Source organism: Peromyscus californicus, unplaced genomic scaffold (assembly GCF_007827085.1).
Source record: "Peromyscus californicus insignis strain IS unplaced genomic scaffold, ASM782708v3 Scaffold_8__1_contigs__length_139910024, whole genome shotgun sequence".
Taxonomy (NCBI): domain Eukaryota; kingdom Metazoa; phylum Chordata; class Mammalia; order Rodentia; family Cricetidae; genus Peromyscus; species Peromyscus californicus.
In genome coordinates this window covers 18,065,164-18,077,972 of record NW_026294606.1, presented here as the reverse complement: position 1 = coordinate 18,077,972, position 12,809 = coordinate 18,065,164, and the positions used below count along the sequence as shown (strand labels likewise).

The window sequence follows — 12,809 nt, the reverse complement described above, 5'->3', positions numbered from 1 at the left end:
CGTCTTTGGACTGTGTGAAATTGTCCTTCAGTTCTGATACTGGTCCTTTGGCATTTTAATCTTTTCCTTCTTAGGCTTTATTTGGGATAATTTTCATTGCTGTGTCTTCTAGGTCACTCACCTTTTCTTCAGTCATGTCTAACAATTTATTAATCCCACTCAGTGTATTTTTTAAAATTATCATACATGGAAATTTCAGGTTGAAAGGTTCATTTGGATCTTTTTAATGTCTCTCATGCTCCTTCTCTTTAATTCTATGGGTGTATGTGATACAATAAGAATAATACATGGGTCCTAGTTAGCTTTAACTATCAATTTGACACAGCCTAGAGTCACCTGAGAAGGAAGTCTCAGTTGAGAAATTAGCTAGATCAGATTGTAGACATGTCTGGGGGTGGGGAAGATTGATTACTTTTAATTGATTATTAATTGATGTGAGAGGGCCCAGTTTAATGGGAAGCAACATCCCCTGGGGCAGGTGAAGCATGGGTCTTGGGGAAGGCCAGCAAACAGCATTCCTCCATGGCTTCTGCTTTATGATCTTGCTTGAGTTCCTGCCCGGACTCCTCTCAATGATAGACTGTGACAGCCTGGAAGTACAAGCCAAATAAATCCTCTCTGAGTTGCCTTGGTCATGGTGTTTGCCACAGCAACAGAAAGGAAACCAGAACAACATGTCAGTGTCTTTGTCTGCTAATTCAAACATCCATGTTATTCGTGGATAAGAATTCTCTTTAATTCTATGGGTGTATGTGATACAATAAGAATAATACATGGGTCCTAGTTAACTTTAACTATCAATTTGACACAGCCTAGAGTCACCTGAGAAGGAAGTCTCAGTTGAGAAATTAGCTAGAATCAGATCTCTGATTCATCTTTTCTTCTAATTGTGGTTCCAAGCTTGCTTTTCTGCTTCATCGTATGCCTAGCGAGATGTAGAGCAGATGTCAAATATTATCAGTTTTCACTTGGGGGACCACAGGGCTGTTTTGGGTTCAGTATTTCTGAACTGGGTTTTGGTGTGTAATTTCATTGCTTGGGCAGTTTCAAATCTTGCTTCTTTCTTTCTTATTTGGCACTAGGTACGGAACTCGGCATTTTGCATGCATGCGCACAAGCGTGCCACTACACAGCATGCTGATGTTGGGCCTTTCTTTTACAGTATGTTAGGTGAAGAGCACACAGTACTGAATGAAAGGCTACCTTTCCCCACTGCTGTCTGTCCTCCATGAGGTTTTTCCGTCTGGCTGGTGTGACTAGACACCATCAACCCTGAGCCACTTCCTCTCTGCTTCTCTTTAGTAATTCTCGCTCTGCTCTGGGTAACTTTCTCCTGTGCTAACAAATGAGTCATCAGTTAACTATTCCAGCCTACTCAACTCTCCACAACGCTCCCTCTGTCTAACCTGAGTTACTATGCTCTGTGACTCCTAGCCCCCTTTCGTCACCAGCCTCTCTTCTTAGCTGAGTCCCTTGTCGATTCCTGGGCTCTGCTCAGGACTCCTCTTCCTGCACTATTTATGTCCTTGAGACTTTCTCTAGGCAGACACTTGGGTGCAGGGCTCACCCTATCTGTATCCATTTCACAGGGATCCCTGTCCCATGCTGTCTGGTGTCCAAGGTTCAAGGTCTTGACAGCCAGGTTGCATATATTGTCATTTGTTTTCAAGGACAGAAAATACCTCTTTCTGTGAGTGCTCAAGGATGGGAAGTTGAAGTCTCTCTGGACCATGATGCATCAGGAGAAAAGACACTACAGGAAGTTCAAGATGTCTTGATATAGGTAATTGTACAATTGAGGTAATTTATTCTCACCCACTCCTAGAATTTTGTTGGTTGGTTGGTTGGCTTTTGAAGACAGTCTCCCTATACTCTGTAGCCCAGGCTAACCTCAAAGGTCATGGCTTCCTCCTGACTCAGCCTTCTAGGTGCTGGGATTATAGACCTGTGACACCATACCAGCTTTCACTCTCTGTGTTTCATAAAACAGATTGAGGGAAAGGGAAGAATCAGAGGCCTCTTTTGTCCCTTCCTTGTCTTACAAGAAGCATTTTTTACATTTTTTTTTTCTTGATGGAGTGGAAAATAAAAGTATCTTAAAATCGTTGCTGAATTTCATTCAACCAAAGCTAAAAGCATAAGAGACCAGCAAGCTGAACACCTCCCTGTTGTAACTGGAGATGATATCTGTCTATTGGCTCAGAACAATAGAAAGTACAATCTCACCACATTGTTCTGAGCCCTTTGCAATTAAGATTCTCCCTGCTAGGCGAAGAGCTTTACTAATATCTCAGCAAATAGCTGTCCCTCTCACCCTTTCAGCACTTATCTGGCAAACGCTCCGGCTAATTGCGAGTCCACCAGGATTAACTCCGGAAGGGACGAGAATAAACTCAGCAGGAAAGTTTAGGCCTGCCTACTCCAGATAGTTCTTCAATTACTCCTTTCAAGTCTTCAGAGGTTCTGTGCTGCCCAGCAACAGTGGGGCTGCTAGCTACAAAACCTGCCAGGGAGAGGGGTGGTGCCCACCGCAATGCTTTCTGGGAAGTACCAGCGTCTGAACACAGTCCTGGCCCCAGCAGCACCACCTGCTCGTATTCAGCATCCTCCTCTGTTGAGTTCTGGGGAAACTGGAGTCGGGATTCACACAGACAGAGTTAAGGCCCCTGGGAGCTGTCAGGGCTCAGGTCTGTAGCACAGCTCATTTTGGACCTTTATTCACTTAGTGAACAGATAACTGAACAGATAACTACCTGCCCCTCAGACTTAACCACCTGCAGCCACTTGGGCTGTGTACAAAACCAACCTGCAATCTTAGATTACCATATCCCCTTCCAAAGAAGCACTGGCTGTTGGTTTGGGCTTTGAAACAAGGAATGATTGATATTTTCTCATTCTTGGTCCCCCAGCGTCTGCAAGTCCTTGCTACTCTGTTAGTGGTTGTCACGATATGAATTCTGTCTGATGAGCAGAGCTGTAGCTCTGTGGGAGGGCACTTGCTTAGCATGTATTAGATTCAACCCCCAGCATCACTCACAATAATATAACAGCAAAGTCTCCTGCTGCTGATACACAGCTGAAAAGTTGGTCCTAAGTGGCTGTGGACCCAAATGTGGCCCAGAATAATATTAAGTAGATGCTCAATAAACATTTGAGGAATAAAATCTAGGAGTAGGAGAGCCATTTCTGTGAACAAGGACGGTTTCACCATCTGGCTTGTGAATACAACCTGGCCAGTCACAAAGAGATGGAAAAACTGAATTCTGAATTCTACTTTCCCAGAGGAAGCTGGTCCAGGACATACCTATCATACCTGTGCACCCTTGCCTGTTTGGGAAAAGTGTGTCAACACTCACCCTCATAGCTGTCTCAATCTCTCAATCTCTCTCTCTCTCTCTCTCTCTCTCTCTCTCTCTCTCTCTCTCTCTCTCTCTTAATCTCTCTCTCTCTCTCTCAATCTCTCTCTCTCTCTCTCTCTCTCTCTCTCTCTCTCTCTCTCTCTCCCTTGTGTGTCTGTGTGCATATCTCTTAATGCATGTATCTCTAGTGTCTCCTGTCTCCTCCACAGCAACTACACTTGTCCCTGAGTTTCCCAATCCCCAGTGAGAGAAATCAGCCTCCATGTGAGGCTCAGCTGGCTTTCTTGAAGACCCTTTGTTGAGGGATATTTGATCACACTGTGTGAAGATGTGTCTACGTTTTACCTCACCTGCCCAAGGCATCTTCTGATTGGTTTAATAAAGAGCCAAATGGCCAATAGCTAGGCAGGAGAGGATAGGCTGGACTTCCAGGCAGAGATAGGAACTCTGGGAAGAATCTGAGGCATGGGAGGATTTGCCAGCTAGATGTGAAGGATGTCAGATGTACTGTCCTGTGGAGAGGTAAGGATCCACGTGGCAGAACATGGATTAATATAAACAGGTTAGTTTAAGTTTTAAGAGCTAGTTGTGGATAAGCCTAAGCTAAGGCCAAGCTTTCATAAGTAATAATAAGTCTCTATGTCATTATTCAGGAGCTGGTGGTCCAAAGAAAGTCTGACTAAAACCCCCCGATTTCCCTCCGGGTCGTTTGGCCCCCAAGCCCTTGCTGCAGTTATTTTATAAGAGAACAGAGAACAGGCAGCTTGCTGTCCCTGCTGTAACTATGGAGCCAGATGAAAGAGAAAGTGAGAAGGGCATGTGAAGAGCTGGAGGACCCTGGAGCTATGTAAAGCCATCCCTATTCAGGGTAGGGCTCCCCAGAGGGAACAGGGCAGAAGGGCTGGGCTAGAGTCCCAGGAGATGAGAGGATACAACGCTGGGACCCTGGTTTGATCTTAAAGCTTTTAGCTGACCCATCAGGCCAGAGGATGGCTAGGATGTGTTGGTATAAAATAAGATGAGGTGTGGTTTGGGAGGAGTTGGGGAGCAGGGGCTAGATATGATCTAAATACAATGTGTTCATCCTTGGAATTACCAATGACCATATTTTAACGTGAAATGGAATCAGAGGTTTAAAAGAAACAACCAGCTCTAACTGAAAAACCAGTTTATTTTACTTGTAAGGAAATGAACTTGATCATGAGTGGGCATTCAGCCAGAATTTACAGTTTTACTGGTTTTCCAATTTAAAAACAAAACCACTTAAGTAGCCAAGAAAAGTCAAGGCATCCCAAAGTAAAGTTTAAGCCATCTCAGTGCCCCACTTTGCATAATTACAGTAAGGGAAGGCACTTGGCAGGCATCCCTCCCCCTTAAACATGGTAAATTAACAATGCTGGGAGGCAGCTACTGTGACTATTTTCCTTGTGTGCACGTGTGTGTAGTGTGCGGTGTGTTTAATTGTGGATGTGTGGTATTGTGCATTGTGTGAGGGAGACTGCCTGTGCACATGTCAATGTTAGATGCCTCTCTCAGTGGCTTGTTGCCTTGATTTGTTTGTAGACAGGGTGACTCACTGAACCTGGAGCTCACTGACTAGAATTGGCTGGCCAGTGAGCTCCAGGGAACTGCCTGCCTGCTCACCCCTAAGTACTGGGGTTATAGATGCACACCACCATACCCAGCTTTTACGTGGGTTCTGAGTATCCAAACTCAAGTCCTCAAGTGCTTGCATAGTGATCGGTTTACCAGCCTGCTAGCTCCTGTCTTAAAGAAAAATAACTGAAATAGGAAAATGAAATAACTTCCCGAGGACAAAGGTGAAGGCAGACCTCTCATTCTGAAGGCTGAGTTCTTTTCTCTCTGCAATGTGCCAGGCATCCATTTGTATCAGAATACATGCTGGAAAGACCAGTTCTGGTGCTGGGTGTATTTGAAGGGTTGATGATGCCCTGGGTTCAGTTGTCAGCACAAAGGAATTACAAACACAGATTTAACCTATCCATTCATGTTGCTGAGAATCTGCGCTTGGGACAAGCAGCAGAGGTGATTCCAGAACAGGTATGAGAGGTCTAGCTTTGAGAAACAGAGCTCCAAGAGCTGCTGACTCCCCAGTCCATTGGGGCCGGCCCCTCATCTGAAGAAGGAAGGGCTAGTACCCAAGGTTAGATAACTCCCAGACTGGTCTACAGTCCAGAGCAGGCTGGGACCAGAATCTCACCAGCTGGCCCAGCATTCTTTCAGCCACATTCCAGCAGCTCTGGGAAAAAAAAAAAAAAAAAAAAAAAAAAAAGAATCAAGTGTCTTAAAGAACTTTCTTTTTTCATTTTTATTTCCCAGTTCCTTAAGCAGCCAAACTCCCCTGGAGCGTCAAACAATACGTTGAAGGCCAGCACGGAAAAATCACACCACTAATTCAAAAAGTCTCAGCGATCTGTGCCCACGTACTGCCAAAAATTGGAAGCAAAAAAAAAAAAAAAAAATCCCTTAACTATTACTTTTCTTTCATTGTGAGGGTATCGGTGTGTGAAACTGCCACACAGAACCTGAAGGAGTCGTTTCCGGTTTCTGAAAGGCGAGCTTGCCTTCCTAGATGCCATTTAACAAAGGCTGCGCCTCCTCATGCACACCCTCCCATCAAGCTCCCTGCATACCATAATGTCTAAGCAGGGGTCACACCAGAGTCACAAGGGTGGCTATCAATGGAAATCTTATAATTCCACGAGATGTTTTCAGCAGCATTTCCTACGAAGCTGCGGTTCTCTGGAGTCTGAAGATCGGTGCTTTCTCTCTGCATTTACCCAGTTTGTGTTGAATGAGCAAACATCAGGATTGTTGGCCCAATGCCAGGCTCAGCAAACAGCTGCTCCCGTTTGGGGGCTAGTTTGTTTCTGGTTGCCCTGTGCTGGTCACACCAAGTCCCTTAAAGGGACAATGCAAACAGGCCCGCATTCTGCCATTTAAATCCTTCGTTGCTGTTAACCGGCCAGGGCTGGCCTGGGCTTTGTGTTGCCATTTTGTGTGAGGTGCTCTGATGCAATTTTTCCTTAGTGATAACAGTTTCCTCCGTCATCACAAAACGCTTTGTGGACCGACTGGGGAGTGGAATTTGATGGGGTGCGTTCCGGAGACCAATAACTCAGCTCTGAGTAATGCAATGAATGGATGCTGCCAGAACCACAGTGGTTGGGTTGAAGTGATTTTAAGAGGGATGTGAAGACCTGGAACATGCAACTTTAAAATGAGATCTTTGAAGTTAAAATGACACCTGAACTGTTACCCCTGCCTGCCTCACAGTCTGGAAATTTCTCTTCTTGTTTCCAGAAACTGCAATGCTTCCCCACCCCAGCTCTGATGAAAACCAGCAAGTCAACCCAGCAAGGTTCTGTTCAGTACTACACAGCCTCCTTGAGGAGAAGGGCACCTCAGCAAAGTGTGTGTATGAAGGGGGGGGGGGTGCTCAGCTGAATGGAATGGCATTCAGTGTCTACTCGATAGATCTGCTGTTTAATGAATCACACCCACCTCCCTACCCTAACACACACACACACACACACACACACACACACACACACACACACACACACCAGGGAGAGTTTGCCCCCCTTCTGAAAACACCACAAACTCTTTCAGGCCCTCAGATCCCAAGTAAAAAGTAGATATTAAACGGCTTATGGACATTACCATTTAAAGTGAAGGTCAGGGGCTGGCTTAGTTCATAAAGCAAACGTTTGTCTTGAAGGAATGAGACCTGAGTGTGAGTCTCAGCACCCACGTAAGAAGCTGTGAGGGGCAGTATGCTCAGGAGACAAAGGCAGGAGGATCCCTCAGGCTTGCGGGCCCACCAACCTAACCCAATCAGTAAGCTCTAAGCCAAACAAAGGCGCTGTCTCAAAAAGGAAGTAAATGATGTGCCTTCACATGTCCACCCACACAGATGTGCCTGAGCAAACACATATACACATACACATACATACCACATACACACACACACACACACACACACACACACACACACACACACACACACACACCTTTTTCACTTTAAAAGTAAAATAAAATCAGGATCAAGCCAGGCATTGTGGTGCATGCCTATCATCACAGCACTGAGGAGGTGGAGGCAGAAGAATCCTGAGTTACACAACAAGACCCTGCTTCAGAAAGCCAAAATATAAACAAACAAGTCAAATCAAGAGCTTTGAATAGTGTCTGTAAAATCTAGGTAATAACTCTCTCAAGCTTTGCAGGCCATATGTTCTCTGCCACAGCTACTTAGTTCTGCTCGTTCTAACATGAACTCACCATCGAGGGATGTAAACAAGCCAGACGGGCCATATTCTGGTGAAATTTATTACAGACACTGGTGTAGGGGTTAATGGCGGCGCTCACGGCTGGCCGCCGCGGGCGGTGGGCATGCAGACGGAAGAAAGCGCTGGATGTCGCGGTGGGGGAAGAATCACAATGGTTACCTTTTAGAGCTTTATTAGGAGAGAGAGAGAGAGAGAGAGAGAGAGAGAGAGAGAGAGAGAGAGAGAGAGAGAGAGAATACAGAAAAAAAGAGACCCATGGAAGGGCACCCGCTTTTTAGGCTGGGATGCTGTCGCAGGCTGGTGACTGTAATAAGGACATAATCCTTACAACTGAATTTTGAATTACACATTTTTTTTTTTTAGTCACTAAATGATGTTTATCTCTTGGTCTCTTTCAACCATTTAAAAACATAGACTCTATCCTTACCTCATGGGTCACATAAAGGCAGGCTGTGAGCCAAAATCGACTTGGGGTCCTGACTTTCTAACCCTCACTGAACCGGTAAGAGATTGATGGACTAGAGATAACAGTCATGGACTTCATTTATTGACCTCATCCATAGCAAGGACTCAAACTGTTAGCTGTTACTGTACCGATGAGGCAGTCTGGAGTGTTTGGGATGGAAGTCAGTGTAGGATCATGCTATGCATTGAAAGAATGCTGAAAACACAGTGGGCTGCAGTCGGCCTCAGAACTGATTTCTCTGCTTGATTTCCCACTTCTTGCAAATGCCTGGAGTTGGGACTTGAATGGGAAGGCTGTCAACATGGAGTGGGACTTGCCCTGCGTGCCCCTCTTTGCCTAATCTAGTGTGTCCCGAGGGCTAGACTGTCTTGCTGCAGGTTACCTGTCCTTCCTGGTAAGTGGAGTGTGATGGTGCTCACCTATAATCCCAGCATTCCTCGGAGCCTGTGATGGAGGAAAGCACTGGCCACAGAGTCAGTAAGGGAAAGGCCAGCCTGAGCTAGAGTGAGAAACAAAACAAACAAGCAAACAACAAAGGAAAACAAAGAGAAAAGGAAGGAGAGAGAGAGAGAGAGAGAGAGAGAGAGAGAGAGAGAGAGAGAGAGAGAGAGAGTCAGGGAAGGGAAGGAAGGAAGAAGGAGTGAGGCTGAGTGCTGTTTTCTTCATGCTGACTGACAAAAACCCCTTCTCTCCGCCAGGAAGAAGGGGCAAGAAGGTGGTGTGCCATCACGGATCCTACTTGTCATTTTGGTATGGAGATCTTTCCAGACAGAAAATACCTTAACAAATGAGGCAGGCCAGTGATTCTCTTCCTCTAATAGACTTGGTGTTAATTCTTCCCATCATTTTCCTCTTCAGTACTTCCTCTCTCCCATCTCTCCCGTTTCCTTTCCATCTTTTGCGGTAATAGATGTTCTACCCCGTTGCCACACATAGTGTATCTCTAATTTTTACTGTTGTTTTTAACATAACTCTTGAGGTTATGAGATTTAATCTTGATACTGCCTGTGTTTAGCAGCTGGGACCCAACTGTGCTAGCGATGGGCTCTCACGAGCCAGCAGGAGCTGGCCCCAGGACACTCCTAGGAAAATGGTATTTTCACAGTGTTGTGCCACAGTCCTAGGATGCTGCAGAAAAGGCCCACACACCACGTTTTGGTGCCACGCCATTCATTCCCTGAAAACCTCTGTCTACAGATCGCCTCAAGAAACATACAGGTGTCTGCAACACTTACCCATTTATCAACACCCATTGAACTTTTCCAAGAACATTTCCCAAGTGCCTTTTGCATTGCGTTATCCTAGGTGAGACTTTTGCAAAGTAGCTTAGTTAATCCACGAGCCTGTGCTTCCAGAGATGGTCTTCAAACACCCTTTAGCTTTATTTCAATTCCTCATTCACAAATCTTCAGTGTCTGTCGTTTCATAATTTTAAGACTTAGACTTGGGTTTCAATCTTCCTCGAAGTTAGTAAGACTTGACAAGCACCATCATGTGAGCAGCAAGCAGACAACAGAGTGAAGTGAATCTAAGTGCTGTAAAATAAAGCCCAGAGTGGTAGTTCACACCTACAACCCCAGCACTTGAGAGCCTGAGGCGGGAGGATATCTGTGAGCCGGAGGCAGGCCTGGGTTCTGTGCTGAGGACCAGGCTACATAAGAAGACCCATTTCAAAAAGGCCAAAAATAAAATTAAATAAAAATTGAAAAACAATTACACACCCTTTAATCCCAACACGAGTGAGGCAGAGGCATGCTGAGCCATTCTGAGCTATGTAGTAAGCTGAGGCCAGCCTGGTCTGCAATAAGCAAATGAATGTGTGTTGTAAAGCAGCTGTAATCTAGGTGCTCATCAACAGCTGAGCTCTGGATTCCCTGGGAAGATCCTGGGAGTTTTACATTTCCAAGAAGCCTGGGTTGCATTTTCCAGTTTTTTTGAGACATGGAGGGACTGAGCAGGCCCCCTGGGTCCGGGTCACAGTTCCCTCATTAACTAGCTCCCTGGAGGTCTTGGGAAAGTCACTCCTTGAAAACGAAGAGTTGAGACGTCTCAAGTATCTTTTCGACTACACTTCCTCAGTGTTTAAAAAGGCAAACAAAGTTGAAAACAGGATGAAAGGGTTCGGAGGTTCAGGAAGGAAAGTATGCTGCTCGCGTGAGCAGCCGCAGTCCCTGCTCTGCCTTTCTTGACGAGTGACATCATATTTGTTTCATTCTCTACACAATGTATATGGATATACCATCCCCCAGCCCAACCACTCCTAAAGTGGAGCTTACAAGGTAAAAATGATTTCAAGACCCACTGGCAGCAGCAGAGCTCTCTGTGGTCCTGTGTGGTTTTCATCATGGGGTGGGTTTGTTTCTTGTGTGACCATCCTTTCTGAGCTTGTGCCCTGTGACATTGCCTCTGCCGGCTGTCTGCATTGCCTTCCACTGGCTGCCAGGCTGTGATGCCTGGACCCGGTAAGGGGAGTGTGGGAGTGTCCGGGGTCTTGCCAAAGATAAAGAAATGAGCATCCAGGAGGATGCTTAGACTCTTCCCTCCCTTTGCGCCTGGGAGAGACCAATTTGTATCCTGTTAGGGATTTGGAGAGCTTCTCAGATCTTCTAGTTTTCCCTTGCAAAAGTCTCATCGCTGCTCAGGTCCCAGGTCTGCGTGATGTGGTTTATTATGGCAACAGTTCCCAGCAACCTCCTGCCCAGCCTGGAGGTGAGGGAGGAGGGACGCGCTGGACCCAGGCAGGGAAACAGGGATTCAAAGACGAGACAGGAGCTCCCAGGCAGAGCCTAGAGAGGAGGAGCGATGGGCTGCGGACCTTCCCAGCAAGCAGAGGACCAGAGCCAGAGCCATGTGCCCTCCCCCAGGAAGGGCTGGGAAGAGGGATCTAAGGTAAAAGACAATCACAGACTGTGTGGGAGCACATGCCTGGAACCCTAGCATGCAGAAGGCTGAGACAGGAGAATTGCTTCCAGTTTGAATTTGAAGCCTGCTTGGATTACTTAGTGCATACTGGGGCTACATAGAAGACACTGTCAGAGAGAGCAGGAGGGAAGGAGGGAAGGGAGAGATGGGAGAGAGGGGAGAGAGAGAAAGATGAAGAGAGACCCAAGGAAGAAAACAATCACAAAGTAGTGACAGGCTTTCCCCCACTTCCACACTTAGGAGGCTCTGGAGTGGTCTGGAGCCAGTCTACCATTCCGTGCCCTCTTAGTAGGTACTGTGACAGATGGAGAACCAAGAGACAGCATGTTTATTCTGCCACCGTTGCCTGGTGTCTCCAAATCAAGAAAGTGTACATGTCTCTGTGTACCTATATCCAAGCAGACAAACGTATGAGGTCATACCCCAGGCAGATGCGGAATAACAGGAGGGGTGTGGTTTCTGCCCATCACCCTGATTTTTCGGGAGAAGTTGGGAGTTTCTGGGAGCTGCTAGCAATTGGTGGTTCTGGAACCTGTTCTCTGTATCTATTTACAGCACAGAGAGCTCTGTTCACTGTCTGGCTACATTCTCTGGGCTGTGCAGCTTATCTGGGACAGAGCTAGAGGGGACCTGGTTGGTAAGAGTCTCCTCCCAATCTTTCCACTGTGCCCCAAGCCTGTATCGTGTCATTTATCTGGAGATAGTAGAGGGAAGTTCCCACAGTGCAATGGGGGCAGAACAGCTGGGTTGTTTGCCATCCTTCCCCCACTCTACTTGAACTGTTAGGCTCTGCTACCCATAACAAGCCAGGCTTGGCCACCCATACTCCATATTGTCAGCAAAAGACAGTAGTGAAAAGCAGAGAGAGTTTTTAATTTTTTCAATGTGGCCACATTGGGAAGAGGGACACACACACACACACACACACACACACACACACACACACACACAAGGTCCAGTGACTCCCCAAGTCCATCTTTGGATCTTTGGGGTCCTGACATAGGGTGCAGGTCTAAACAGAGGATGAGGTGACTGGGTGGATAAAGGTATTTATGCCAAGCCTGAAGACCTGAGTTCAATGCCCTGGTCCCACATGGTGGAAAGAAAGACCTGAAAACTATTTTCTGAGTCCCACACATGTGCACACAGGTGTATAGAAATACAACTTAAATTTTCAGGGCAAGAATGACTGGTAACAGTCCTGATCCAGGTATGCTCCTGCCTATCATTGACCACATTATCATCTCAGCTCCAGACTCTGCAGCAAAAGTGATCTGACAGGTTGTCAGATCTGTGTGAAACAGACAAAGCCTGCCTCTGACTGACCAACTCCCCTGTCCACTCACCTAGCCTGAGACCCCAACTTCTTGGGGACCCTTGTCTTAACAGTCTGATAGCCAGAGGGAAGGGCACAGGGGTCTCTGTAGAATGCTTTCCCTTCTGTCAGAAAAGTTATTTGACCAACAGAATGGGCATCTCATGGATACCAAGACCCCATCTCACTGGGGTGACCCAAGGAGAGGTCCACCATATATTTTGCCATCAAAAATTTTTGAAGGGTGAAAGAGAGCCTATAACCTTCTTTCCCAGGCTGGCAGGAGCTGCACACTGGCACTCAGGACCACCTTTTCCACAAGGCATTCTTAGGGCTGCTGTGTGAAAAGCATACACTCTCTTCTCAGCAGATACAGTGTGAACATGGCCAGGGGCCAGTGGTAGCACCCGGCACTCAGTAGCACATCTGAGCTCATG

The 12,809-nt window shown here is 46.5% G+C and overlaps 1 protein-coding gene across 1 annotated transcript in view; it reads left to right on the top strand.

The window, feature by feature from the left end:
• The first annotated feature begins 10,882 nt into the window (after positions 1–10,882).
• Positions 10,883–12,809, top strand: part of Stmnd1 (stathmin domain containing 1) — a 36,745-nt gene continuing 34,818 nt past the window's right edge. Inside the window, exon 1 of the mRNA XM_052728484.1 lies at positions 10,883–11,024. Within this exon, the coding sequence (XP_052584444.1) occupies positions 10,938–11,024 (87 nt within the window). The 5' untranslated portion in view covers positions 10,883–10,937. The remainder of the gene's footprint in view (positions 11,025–12,809) is intronic.